This window comes from Alternaria arborescens, assembly GCF_004154835.1.
Source record: "Alternaria arborescens strain FERA 675 chromosome Unknown contig_6, whole genome shotgun sequence".
Taxonomy (NCBI): Eukaryota; Fungi; Ascomycota; class Dothideomycetes; order Pleosporales; family Pleosporaceae; genus Alternaria; species Alternaria arborescens.
The window spans coordinates 639,923-653,309 of record NW_021167861.1 but is presented as its reverse complement, the minus strand read 5'-3'; the positions used below and the strand labels follow the sequence as shown (position 1 = coordinate 653,309).

The 13,387-nt window shown below is 51.4% G+C and overlaps 5 protein-coding genes across 5 annotated transcripts; 2 read left to right on the top strand and 3 right to left on the bottom strand.

Moving 5' to 3' along the window:
• Positions 1-657: 657 nt before the first annotated feature.
• On the bottom strand, positions 658-1,363 carry AA0111_g3447 (hypothetical protein; the record flags this gene model as incomplete). The annotated part of the gene is made up of 2 exons (XM_028649332.1): positions 658-849; positions 899-1,363. The coding sequence occupies 2 exons, from the start codon at positions 1,361-1,363 to the stop codon at positions 658-660; spliced, it is 657 nt and encodes a 218-aa protein (XP_028509064.1).
• A 1,399-nt stretch (positions 1,364-2,762) lies between these two features.
• AA0111_g3446 (putative maintenance of ploidy protein mob1) lies at positions 2,763-3,773 on the bottom strand (the record flags this gene model as incomplete). Its single annotated transcript, XM_028649331.1, has 4 exons — positions 2,763-3,141; positions 3,190-3,283; positions 3,335-3,495; positions 3,751-3,773. 4 exons carry the CDS (start codon positions 3,771-3,773, stop codon positions 2,763-2,765), a joined length of 657 nt encoding a protein of 218 aa, XP_028508721.1.
• An 891-nt stretch (positions 3,774-4,664) lies between these two features.
• Positions 4,665-8,126, bottom strand: AA0111_g3445 (Uncharacterized protein; the record flags this gene model as incomplete). The annotated part of the gene is made up of 7 exons (XM_028649330.1): positions 4,665-5,124; positions 5,172-7,501; positions 7,550-7,649; positions 7,699-7,816; positions 7,864-7,886; positions 7,939-7,954; positions 8,003-8,126. The coding sequence occupies 7 exons, from the start codon at positions 8,124-8,126 to the stop codon at positions 4,665-4,667; spliced, it is 3,171 nt and encodes a 1,056-aa protein (XP_028508722.1).
• A 1,699-nt stretch (positions 8,127-9,825) lies between these two features.
• AA0111_g3444 (hypothetical protein) lies at positions 9,826-11,126 on the top strand (the record flags this gene model as incomplete). The annotated part of the gene is made up of 2 exons (XM_028649329.1): positions 9,826-9,897; positions 9,978-11,126. 2 exons carry the CDS (start codon positions 9,826-9,828, stop codon positions 11,124-11,126), a joined length of 1,221 nt encoding a protein of 406 aa, XP_028509065.1.
• A 402-nt stretch (positions 11,127-11,528) lies between these two features.
• Positions 11,529-12,836, top strand: AA0111_g3443 (hypothetical protein; the record flags this gene model as incomplete). Its single annotated transcript, XM_028649328.1, has 2 exons — positions 11,529-12,028; positions 12,083-12,836. The coding sequence occupies 2 exons, from the start codon at positions 11,529-11,531 to the stop codon at positions 12,834-12,836; spliced, it is 1,254 nt and encodes a 417-aa protein (XP_028509066.1).
• Between the last annotated feature and the right edge of the window lie 551 nt (positions 12,837-13,387).

The window sequence follows — 13,387 nt, the reverse complement described above, 5'->3', positions numbered from 1 at the left end:
CATGTGTTTTTCAAGCGAGTACAAAGAGGCTTATCATTCGACGTACGTTTTGCGCTGCCTTCATAGCTGCAAAAAAAAAACGCCACTAGATGTCCCTATGCAATAACATAATCGTAATAGCATACAAGAGCCCTTCTCATGAACGAGAAGGGAGAATACGAAGAAAGGAGATTGAAGTCATAACAACATAATCGGTGACTCCGACACTGGAAAGATCGCGGAGATACGTCTGCGTGCTATTCTGGACGCGGTATGCTGTCTGTTCCGACACGAGTCTTTTTATTGGTAGGGTATCCATGCATGAAAGATGGGCTAGCCAGCTCCATCATCTGACATCTCCAGCCAGTCAGCCTACGAAGACGAACGACAGAGAGGAATCAAAAGAACGTGACGATAGTGAAAACGAAAGAACGTGATGCAAAGCCTCGCGTCACCGATGCTATATCGATATTAAACCTAGTATGATGACGGCGAAGAAAGCCATAGTGGAAGAGCTAGGCGTGAGGCTCTGAGCGGAAGACGCCTCGCCTGCAAGCACTTTATCGTCATTACGGATACAGTTTGTCTTGGCTGTAATCTCCGAAGGACAGACCACGCGTTTGAAGTTTGCACTATGTGAAGTTAGCCGATGTACGTCATGTAGCTTTTGGACTGAGATTATGCTTCCCTTGGAAATGATGCGTTTTTGAACCAATCAAAGCGCCATTCGCAACCGGCTCTTAGGTTTTCGGGTAGATTTTGGCAGTCGTCAATGGATTTGACACCCGCCATGTTTTCACCAAAGACAGATTGAGATACGCCATATTGCTGGGCGCATGCATTCGTTGACGTTGTGTTACCACCGGGGACCTAAGTTGATTAGCTTTGTAGTCATAATATCGGAATTGCAATGGCTTACTGCAAGTGAAAACCGATTCGCGTTTGTTACATCGTAGGCGGTATTCGAGGCCTGTACAATCATGCTCTTGCCGATCAAAGGCTCACTGGTGAAGTTGAGTTGATAGCATGCGCAACACCAGGCGTCCTCGATACCTCCATGTGTGAGATCTGGTGTGATGTAGACACCAGCATAGCCATATGACAGAGTGTCGTTGATGGCCCATGGCTGCTGGTTGGAGCACTGAAACGCACTACCGCCGTTGCAACCAGTACCGGCGGCGATATCCGTAGGCTTGTCGTCGGCCGTACACGATTCTACCGGTCTCGAGAACTGTGCCTTCCCATTCCAACCACAAGACGGTTTACAACAGTCCCAGAAGCGCGTTGTAACAGCCTCTCCAGTGTAGTTGAGATGTGCACATCGCGCAAGGACCGCGAAGAACTCGATAGTGAGGGCGATATTGCGGAGATGTTGCGGCATCATTGGGGAATGAGAGATGTGAAGTCGAAGTAGAAACCGAATGGCATGGTTTATTAGCTAGAATGATCCGCGCGCAGTGCCAGGAAATGATATTTGAAGGATACCAAAAAAGAGGGGTCTCTTCTTAGTCCGGCTGCAAGGAGAGATTAAACTGCTTTTGATACTCGAGGCCGAGAACCATCATGCTGTACACCTTGCAGGGGTCGGCGGAGCTTGGGTACTGAAACGGTACCCGGGGTAATGGCATCTGAGAGGTCAGACAGCCGCTGTCACTCTTCCTACTTCCTTTCAAGCTACCCGGTGCCTTGACTTGCATTGTCTTACCTTATACAACCGCCCCTGTCATTGCCTCGTGGTTCGTTTTCCCCACACTTCCCACGCAGCGTTGTATTGCTCCCCGCAATTCGGTAATCGCGGTGTCTGTTCACAATGCCGTCTACATGCATGCCGGAAAGGATGCGACAAACCGAGAATTGTGCAAAGCTGGGGTCGCCCAGTGCGTTGCTCCGCGTTCCCTTTTGTGTTGACTGTAAGGTTTGCCCAATGTCTCACGCTCCGCCCTGCCCCCATCCAGGGCTCATCTCGGCTATTCTCGCGACCGTTCAAAACGAACTTCTCCGCTTCTTCAGCTGCAACCGTTCACACCGCCGTGTGACGCAACCTTGAAGGCTGGCAAAAGTCCGCGCACGCTGAGCACGTGGATCTCGAAGGGGTCGAAGGCCGTAGCTGCAAATGGAAGTGCCATACCCGATTGGTTGCATTCCCAATATTGCTACCAGAGGCCAGACTCGAGCAGACAATGCATGCTTCGCAGGGTTGGTTTGTGAACAGGTGCCAGCATTGTTCCGGCTGAATGAACGTCGTCAGCATCGTAGTACGACCATGCGTAATAGTGCGTTTGTCATATAGCAATCGCCATCGCCAACATCGCTAGAGGATGTTTGCAGTTTCGCAATTGGGAAAGGACCGATATGCGTGGATACAAGTATGGAGCGGCTGTTTGGTTGAGAAGGGAGGCATGAACGGCTACCATGTCTACTATCCGCCAAGTCTCCGATACACGAACTCTGCCCCACTATACGTTCGCAGACAAAACCCACTTCCATGAGACGTCAAACGCTCAGCAACTTGGATACGAGATGCTGCCTGGGCATGGCTTGCGTTCGCGAGCGCGATTGACGGAACAATGGAGTTGCATGCGCACATTGAAGCTGAAACTCATTATGCCGAATCATTGCTACTATTCATACATCGTCAACATGTGCACTTGCTTGTGATATCTTCCTGTGCATGCCAAAATGTAAATGCTCCTCAACGCCGTCAAGATATGCTCTTTATGCATGATAGCCTTGTCTCATCTCCAGTCCCTTTCTGCCACTTTTGTCGAGGCAATTGGAGACGTTCAATCACTTCTCAGCATGCTCTCGACCAGATCACCCAACGGACCCCAGAAGTCCTTGCTTCCACTGGCCAGACCATGTTCGTCAATAAATAGCACATAGTGCTTGAAGCTGGTGTTGAGATGTGGTTCCAGACCCAACTCAATGATGACAGGGTAATGGTGGCAGTAAATATGCGCATAGACACGGTATAGACGCTTGAACATGTTCCGGATGAGAGCAGGGAAAGTCTTGGGGAAGGGTACGCCGATGCGTGAGGGAAACATAGACTCGTTGTCGACGTTGGACTGTATCCATGCCATGAGGTGTTCGATATATTCGGGTGCGGGCATCTTGGTAGGCTTTTTGTAATTCTCGGAGTCTTGCCAGAGGTACTCGAATCTGCCGACGGTTAGTTTCGCGCATATCAAGAGCTTAGTATAGGCTTACTCGTCGGTTGCCTTCATTTCAGGACAGCTTTGCGGGGAGCAGAACTCAGTGATAGATCCATAGAGCAAGTTGATCTGGTTGTAGAAATCGACAACTGCAGTCTCATGTCAGTCTGACTTTCAACACTTCGAGCGATTCCGTATACCATTGACGGCTAGCCACTCATCCTTGTCCTCGCCCTCAGGCAGCTTGACGGCCTTCCTCAAACTGCCGCTACCAAGTGTAGCCTCAGCATACTGCTTCAACTGCCAGCTGCTAGTGCCTCGGTTCTTTGACGGTTTGAACGGTGCGCGAGTTCGCGGGTTGCTAAAGAAGGAGACAAGTCAGCTGCCGATCGAGTTGTAGGTCCAAATGCCGTCACAGCCCCATTCGACCTCGACCGCGGTATCCTCAAGCCCCAGTCTTCTGTAGATTCTCCAGTGTCTGTAATGTCCCGGTCTTGACAGCCTGATACATGTGTACGTATCCTGTGGTTCATGCGGCCCAAGTTAGGGGCGAATGGGGGAGGCATCGACTTCGTTCCGCAGGGCAAACTGGCAGAGGAGAAGAAGGACGACGAACATGGTACTTATGAAGCCCGACATGTCGACTCCCGAACCGTGCTATAGTGCTAAATGTCTCGACGGTGCCGCGTGCGTGCTATCGGCTGTAGCGCATTCCGATGGTCAGCCGATCAAATAGCGAGAGTATTACGAACATTTGTACATACCAAGGAGCACAGGCCTCGATACAATAACCTTTTAAGCGAGCGACAAGAAGAGGGTAGTAGAGAGAGGGAGTGCCAATGACGTTGGATTGCTGGGGTTGATTGTTTTGGGCAGCGGGGACGGGGGTCCGTCTAAACACCAAGCAAAGCTTATCGATAAGATTTGATTGGCTAGCCAGGCAAACGCCCTTTCGAAAGTCGTCTTCGACTACACCACTGAGTTACGAAATCTTTCTCGGAATGATACAACCATAATCAATCACATGAGGGTATCAACTGGTTAGATTCATCATGTGAGTGATGTCGAGCTTCCTCTACAACTCCATAGTCTCCAACAACACGTTGAGGCACGCAATTTTGACTTCGACTTTACCATACCATATGCACCGAAGGATGATGGTAGTTTCATACGATACCTGTGCAACTGGGAGCGTTGAATGGTTCTACTGCAGATGAGATGTACTTGCTGGTAGACTCTCTGATTGAAATGGGAATGGAGGGTGTTTCTATGCGCAGATGCATTATTGCAGACGATTGCGAACTGGCGAACTCGATTACTGGGCATCGGTCAAGTTTGATAACTTCTCAAAGGGCTCAGAGGACCATTGCGAGAAGACGACGCAGGAAACACATTTAAGCCTGAATGAAGATGTCGTTGTATCGTGAAAAGGTCTACTCTAGGTCTAGGATATAGGGTTCGCCTGTTAGCAACTTGTAACGCTGATGATTATCACTCCAAACCAGATCCCCAAACACCTTCTGGTGTCACTCATTTGCTGAAATAAGGATCTTGCTCAAAGTAGTCACCTTTGTCGCGCCCACGTCCATTGCGACGACCATTCTGCGTCGTTGGCCTTGAGTCAGACCCGCCATCAGTCATGGTCTCGAACTCATCTGGCTCATAATCCTGCATGCCTGTCTTGATGCGCTGAAGCTGACCACTGACATAGTGATGGAGGCGATCTTCCATCGCGGACTTCTGCTCAAGCGCCTCTTGGTCCAGAACACCGACAGAGTTCTTGCGTTTTATCGGGCTTGTGGCGTCGTCTTCCTCGCCATTGGTGGATGTTTCACCCCAGTCGCTTCGGAAGCCTATGCTACGGCTTGTCGAAGACCGGCGGAGAGCCTGACGCTTGGTTGGCTTGCCTGTCGTAGTGAAAACATCGTCAAAGTAATGGTCGGCAGCACCTCCTGGCGTGCGTGGCGTTTGTGGAAGACGACAAGTCATACTACACATTGTTAGTCAATGTATGTTACGAATGCTGATTGAACTTACCCAGTGTCATGAATCATCTTCGCAATCAGTCCGGTCCAGCCGCACTGATGTGTCGCTCCCAAGCCACGGCCGGTATCACCATCGAAGAACTCGTGGTACCACATGTAGTCTTTCCAGTTCGGGTCAAAGTCCAACATTTCGTTGCCGTCGTTGATGGCTCTTCTACCATCATCACCACGAGCAAACAAATGCTGAAGACGATGCTGAATCTCCTCTGCGACGTGACCGAGATGCATGTAGTCACCCGACCCAGTAGGGCACTCTACCTTCAGATCGTTGCCATAGTAGAGATGGAATCTCTGACAAGATTCTATTAGTAGGAAGTTGACGGCTAGCCAAATAGGACCTCGCCAGTTGCTGTTGCCACCAAAAAGTCCGCTGTCCGAGTCACCGGGAAGGTAAGCAACTTCGTACTTTTGGCCGTTCACGTCCATGGAGTAGGGATGGTCCTTGTGGTATTTCGAAAGCGATCGGATACCGTGGTCAGCAAAGAACTCATCCTCGTCCAACATCCTCTTCATTATGCGCTTCAGTCGGTCTTCATTAACAAGTGACAAGAGCATACGGTTTCCTTGGCCACGTTTTGAGAGCGTATGGATATTGCGCTTCGATTGTTCCGGGCGGTTGGCTATGAACCATTCGACTCGTTTCTTGAAACTTGGCAGGCGGTTGATAACCTCCGGCTCCAGTGTCATGGTTGAGTAGAGAGGGATGAGACCGACCAGAGAACGGACGGGCATCTGGTGAGACCATGGGCCACCCCAAGAGATGGCATCGTAGTAGAAACCGTCCTCCTCATTCCACAGTGGTTTCGACTCGCCCTCGCTGCGGAACTGCATGGCATCGCTGATCATCAAAAAGTGCTCGAAAAACTTGGAGGCCATATCTTCGTAGATGCGTCGTCGCTTGGCAAGCTCGAGGCAAATGTTCAACATGTTCAAACAATAGAAGCCCATCCAGCCAGTACTGTCAGCCTGTTCCAGGACACCACCAGTCGGTAAAGGATCCGAACGATTGAAGAGACCAATGTTGTCGAGACCCAGGAAGCCACCTTCAAAAATGTTCTTTCCGTCAGCATCTTTCCGGTTGACCCACCAGGTGAAGTTTAGCAATAGCTTCTGGAACACGCGCTCGAGGCAGTCAAAGTCCTCGCGTCCGTACATCTTGCGCTCGATCTTGAACACCCTGAAAAGCGACCAGGCGTGTACTGGAGGGTTCACGTCGCCAAAATTCCATTCGTATGCTGGCAATTGTCCGTTCGGGTGCATGTACCATTCGCGTGTGAAGAGGTCCAGCTGCTTCTTGGCGAAGTCTGGGTCGATCATGGCAAGTGTAATGCAGTGGAATGCACTGTCCCAGGCCGCGAAGAAGGGATACTCCCAAGAGTCGGGCATAGAAAGGATATCGTCCAAGTACATGTGCTTCCATTCGTTGTTTCGTATAGCCTTCCGACCAGGTGGTGGAGGAGGCATGCTAGGGTCACCATTCGCCCACTGGTCCCAGATGAAGTGGTAATATTGCTTGCACCACATCATACCGGAAAAGGCTTGACGCTGAATGTTGCGCAGATCGTCAGCAATTGGAAGGGGGCTTATTCTGTAGTAGAACTCATCGGCCTCAGCGCGGCGCTGTTCGATGATGTCGTCAAACATTTCTTCGTCAAGGAACCCGTCGTTTCTCTTCGACAGTCTGAAGCGGACAACAGCGCACTCGCCTGGCGGGACACCATCGCCTTCATCAAAAGCGTACCAGGCGCCACACTTGGTGCCGGTGTTCTCAGGGTTGACAGCGTCCAGCTGCTCATCTACGATGCGGCGATGGATTCCGTCTTTGACAAACGGAACTTTGTTCTCAACATTCCATAGCCCCTTGTAGTTGGTATCGTTGTCGGTGAAGAGAAGTTCAGGCTGAACATCCTCGCCACTTGGGCCGGTGCCAGGGGACGGTGAAAGCTGGAAGTAGCGGTCCCCTAGCTTGTGATGTTTTGACTGCGCCGTTGTTGGACCAATCTTGGTGATGGAGGGTTTCAGCTTCTCGTCCTCATGACCCCATGCCCAGGTGTTCCTGAACCAACAGTGAGGTACAATATGCAGCGGCGCTGGTTCTGGTCCCCGGTTGTAAGCCGTGACTCGGAAGCACAACTCCTCGGGATCGTCTGCCTCCTTTGCAGTTTCAATGAAGATATCCCAATACCGATCGTCATCGAAGATGCCGGTGTCGACGAGGTTGTACTCCTTGTCCAATCGCGTTCGTTTTCCATTCGTCTCGATGAGGTCTTCGTATGGGAATTTTCGCTGAGGGAGTTTGTAGAGGAACTTCATGTACGAGTGCTGCGAGCGGAGTTAGCAGCATATAGAAGATGAGCCATTCCAACTTACAGTTGGTGTGTTGTCCAGATGGAAATGACACTCCTTGAGTGACTCGCCGTGGTTACCCTGGGGGTTCGAGAGACCGAAAAGGCGCTCCTTCAGGAAATCACTGCACAGAAGTTAGTATACATTTCACATACTGCATGCTGCACGCTTACTCCTTCTCATTCCAGAAAGCAAAGGCAATGTTCTGGAAACCGTGCGAGTCGGACACACCAGCAATACCGTCTTCGCCCCAGCGGAAGGCGCGCGACCGTGCCATGTCGTGCGTGAAATCTGTATAGCATCAGTAGCTGAGGATTGTGTCGGTCAAGCGTACTTACGGCTCCAGGCATCTCCATCAGGGCTAGAGAAACTGGTTAGTAGCAGACAATGGCGGTGGCAGCAAGGGTACTCACGAGTAATCTTCGCGGACTGTGTACAGATTAGATTGGCTCGAGCATGTTGATTAAGAAGACTGACCAGTTGCCCACTGCCTCTCGGCAACGTAGGGACCCCATCGCTTCCAGTAAGCGGTGCGTTCCCGGTCCTGCTTCAGACGCTTCTCCTCTTCGCAGAGGTATTCTTGATTCTCAATGAGAACCATCGTGACAATGTGTGTCGGAGTGGTGTAGGAGGGGTGCTACTTGCGAGAAGTGGGTGAGGTTTAGGCGACGGCGCGTGGAGCGGTGTCGAGGGAATTATTTCCTGCAGGCAGTATGGAGAAAACAATGGGGTAATCAGACGATCGAGATAGTGGAGAAGAGGTGGGTGGGGTAATGTATACCAGATGAGGTGTTTGGAGAGGAAGTCCAATGTTTGGAGAAGATGCACAGAGGAAGAGACTGAATGACGGGAAGGTTTCTGGCAGGGCTCGTGTCTTGGTCGTAGCTACCACAAGCCGTCGACGCAGGAACTCGCGATGCATCATAGGACGGCAACCGTGCATCGCGGGACTTATCGCGAACGGCTGACCTAAGCCCACTCTAGTCTAACGCCCTGCTCGGTCAGGTTTCAATCCCATGTCAAACGCGCCGCAAGGAATTGGCCAGAAGCTTGGAAATGCCCATACCCATGGCGGCAGCAGCGTCGGCTACACGTGTCGGCCTTCTGTTGAGCCGCCTCCAAAATCTCTGCGTCAAAGTGTTGAACGCGCTTGGAACAAGCAACCACGATAAAGACGTTAGTCTCCGGGCCTCCCCACTGTGCCATCGCCGATCCCAACTGGCCAGCCTCGGAGGCCTTCTGGGGTATGGAGCTGTGACAGCGGACCCCGGCATTGCGATTCGCATGGCACCAGTATGCCATTCTGAACGCGGTCGTGTCCCTGCTTCCGCGGCATGCAGCACAGTTGAGAACAGTTGACATGCGCATCGCGTTCTACGCTCCAGACGCCAATTCACGTGATGTACCACCGACAACCATGGGCATACCCGCACCGATGCATGTCCTGGAGAACACGCTTAGCCTCTGACGCTAGGTTCAGTGTGTGTGATGACGTCACTGATCGCGAGTTGCTAGGTGCGGAATTCCGAGTTTGTCGGAATGAGTTGTGCTGTGAAAATGCAAACATGTGAACTGAATCATGACGGTTGAGGACAAAGCATAGACACCGGAAGACACGCTAGCAGCCAGCCACAGTGCTCTTGCTTACCATGGTACCCTTTTGTTGGACCAGTTGCGAGAGAGTGCTCAACAGCCATCTTTGATACATCTCTCGCGGCATTGCGGTCGCATAGAGTCTCTCCTTGAGCAATGCACACATCAGTTGGAAATGTTTAGTTGTACACTTTAGGTCTTGTCGTCAACTCTGGATTTGAAAAGTTTTCCCTAGCAGCACTCGTATGCTACATGATAGTTGTAGCCAAGTCCACTCCTGTGCAGATGCCGGCTGATTGTTCTATATTCTCCAGTGGTCGATAGTTGGTAAATTATGCAAGGCAAAAGTGACAGGCTGTTGATCACTATAGAAATAGCGCCCAGACAAACCTCAAATGACTGAATTTGAGCATAGCAGGAACAGACTTCCAACTAAATAATGATTCGCGGGTACTCGGTAGTTTGGACGAGGAGATGCGAATTCTTTTTTTTTTCTTTGGAGAAGGTTTGCAGGCTACATTGCATGACATATCGTGGTTGAGCCGCAGGAGGCAGAGAGTGTAGAGGCCGGGAGCGTGAGGGCTAGCGCCAAAAGCCCACGGCGATTCTTCGGGCCGCGCCAATGATGGTCAGGTACGCGGCTCAGCTGTACCAAACAATACACGTACGTTCCTGTAGTTCGACAACCTCAGACACTTTGACACAAAATGCTCGTCTCTCTGACAGTCGGAAAGGTCGACGCCGGAGTAGCCGTGCTACTGACCGAAGACAAGCGTCTTGTGAGCCCCCTCAATGCCTCGCAGCGCCCAGCTCAGCGCAAACGCACCCTTGCAGTTCATCCTGGCTGACGTAGAGCTAGATCGAGTTCCCCTCCATATTGCTACCCCCGGATATCTCGTCTGGCTCTATGGTGGACATCGACGTGGGAAGGAACTACAAAGCCGAAGCCGACGCACAGAAAGCCTTCCACGAGCTCCAGTCTGAGATCTTCCGTACCTTTGGCCAGCGCACCCCCTCAGCCCCCGTCCTCAAGTGTCGCAATGCCACCCAGACCTCCGTCGTCCTCGAGTGGGATCCCATCGACATTGCGACAGCCGAACTGCGCAGCCTCACTCTATACCGTAATGGCAACAAGGCTGGCACAATACCCAAGCCGAGCGACGTACACAGCACCAAGCTCAGTGGCCTGGCAGTCGACACCGAGTACCAGTTTCACCTGGTTCTGAAGACTAGTGCGGGCACCTTCAGCAGTGAGAAGCTGTTGGTCCAGACACACAAGATGACAGACTTGTCTGGTATCACCATCACCCCTGGCCACATGCCCGCCGCTCTCCGCGAGTCGCTGCAGCGTTCCGTTGAACGAATCGGCGCTAAAATTGCGGATAACGTGCGCATCGACACCACGCACTTTGTATGCACTGAAGGCAGGGGACCGGCATGGGAAAAGGCAGTCGAGAATAACATCCCTGTAGTCGTGCCAGACTGGGTCATAGGCTGCGAGCGGGAAGGCAGAATTGTTGGTGTGAGGGGCTACTACCTGAACGCAGACCCCAGGTTACGAAGTGTCGGTCCGGGAGGCTCTCAGCAAGCACCTCAACAATCGTCACAGCAGCCCCAGCAACAACAGCAGCAGCAGCAACCTAGAAGCCCTGTTATGAGCCCGCGCACAGAGGTGACACCACCTACACCCGAGCAACCAAGGCGCGATCGCGATACAGACGGAGCAGCACCGCCCCCTCCACCACCAAAAGACAACGTCAGTGAAAAGAGCGAGCGGAACTCGATCGAGCCCAAGACGCAAACCGAAGAACAAAAAGCCCGAACCGAAGATCTCAAACCACAATCGGACCAGGAGAAACAGCAAGAGGACAGCGAAGAGGACGATTCCGAGCCTGAACCGAACGATGAGAAGTCTATAGAAGCAAGTTTACCGCAAAGGCCAAAGCCTGGGCAGCCATCGGCTGAAGACGACGGTGACGGAGCAAGCTTTCAGGACGTAGAGATTTGAGGCTAAATCACATTGCCGCGTTAATAGTGTTCAAACCTGGCTTTTCGGTCGAATCATTGATTGCAGCCAAGCTTATAGCATTTAATGATACCAATTCTTGGCACTAGGATGCGGAACCTCTGAGATCTTCGTGTATACGGCCACCCGGCGACTACAACTAGCTAGACTAGTCATAGGCACACAAGTCACATCACGGACCCATTCGCTAACGTACTTGAACGATTCTCATTGGACTGAACCAGCATGTCAGCCCTGTCTCCGACTACCCACCGGATGCTGACAGACATGCCCGGTCGAAGGATCGTGTAAATTCTTATTTAAATTTCACAATGTGCCGTCATGTATTAGTTCCTTCAACTGTCACACCCCCATGCTCGCGACCGCACAATCAAAATCGTAGCAATGGCCCTGTTCCAACTGCCCCCTCAAATAATAACACTGCAAATCCCACTCTTGTACCTAGTCAACGTTCTCACCCTTGCCGTTGGATCCAGGCGTCAATTGCTCCGTGTGAGCATTAGTCTACCACTTATTGTTTTACTCGTCACGCAGTCTCTGTATCGAGAATGGCATGCAGGCTGGGGAAATCACTATGCTATCAACTGCGGAGTATGGAGTTGCGTCTTCACTTATGTTGATTGGGTTTTACTGGGTAGTCCCGAAAAAGAAGGGTGGTACAAAATACAGTACGGCAAGGATGGGAAGAATGGAGATGAAAACAAACACAAGGACAATGATAAGGTGTCAAAGAAGGGTTACGAATATAAGCCAGGTAGTGCAGGAAGGACATTCCTGAGCAGAATGTGGTGGGCGCTTCGTCTCACCACAACGCCTCGCTACACAGGTTGGAGTAACCAAGTCAAGAACGTGTACATGGAAGTACCAGCCGACTACCCCCGTCTGTACGTACCATGATTTCCAGCTTTCCATTCCTAGCAGGACTAATATCAACTCAGCACCTTTGTCGCTCGCAAAACCCTGCGAGCCTTCATCTTCTACCTCATGAGAGACGTGATAGTCTCCTACTCCGCCGGCTCTCCTTATGGGTCCTGGGTCGGCATCCGCACTATTAAGCCTTTCCAACCCTTCCCACCGTCCTCGCCGTTTCTCACCCGTTTCTGGTACACTTGGATTCATATACTCCTCACAATGACATCAATGGAAATGGCAAACTCGGCTGTCGGTGCTGTGAGTGTAGCTACGCATTTCGCCAACCCACGGGACTGCCCTTCCCTCTTCGGCAAACTTGAAGACTTGTATAGTGTGCGTAGTGCATGGTCGAGGGTATGGCATCAGCAGTGTCGGCGCATCTGCTCCAGTCCTGGTACCTGGCTTACTAGGGATGTGTTGGGTTTGCGCAAGGGCTCTTTCGCGTCCAAATATGTCCAGCTTTTTGTGGCGTTTGGCGTATCTGGATGGGTTCATGGAGCGGCGAGTATGTTGGTGAATCGTGAGTTTGACGATGATGGCGCGCTCAAGTGCTTTCTCGGACAGGCAGCCATCATCATGCTGGAAGATCACATCATTGACTTTGGAAAGCGGATGGGGTTCAGGGACAGTATCTTTTGGCGTGTGCTGGGGTTTTTGTGGACGATGAGCGCGATAGGGTGGGGTATTGAGGAGTGGTTTGTTAAGACTATTGCGAGGGGTATTTGGGTGCATGACAGAGAGAGAGACTTCTTTGGTATAGGGCCTGGGGTGGTTGTATAGAAGTTCTTGGTTGACTCCTCGAAGGAAAGTCTGGTGAAGCGTCAACGTTCTAGTGCAGCGTGTACTCCTTGATTGGCTTGCCGCTCTCCAGTGCTTCGCCGTGGATGTAACCATGGATGTAAACATGTCCAATATAACTCAACTTACCGCGGTGACCATCCACACAAAGCGAGATGAGAGCCAAACAGCCAAAAGGCACTACAGTGACGCCGTGGTGGTTCATAAAGCCAGTTCCCATCCTTATGGGAAAACTTACAGAGTCTTCAGCTGTCGTGTGTCAGCCAAACTGCAGCTCGTTCGCTGGCCATAACAAAGAATCCATTAGACAGCTATCAGTTACTGTCAGTGTTGCGTGCTCAGGATGGACGAAGCATGTCTGGTGGCAAAACTGTGGTATAATGATAAAAAGCTGGTGACCGGTTCTCGTGACTAGACACGAAGCCCAATTGCCCGGCCATCTCGAATCCAACTGTGTACGCGCATTTGGCGGGAAACCTACAGCTACTGTACTTATATCTGTGATAAGAATGAGGATTCTGGTTGGGTTATCT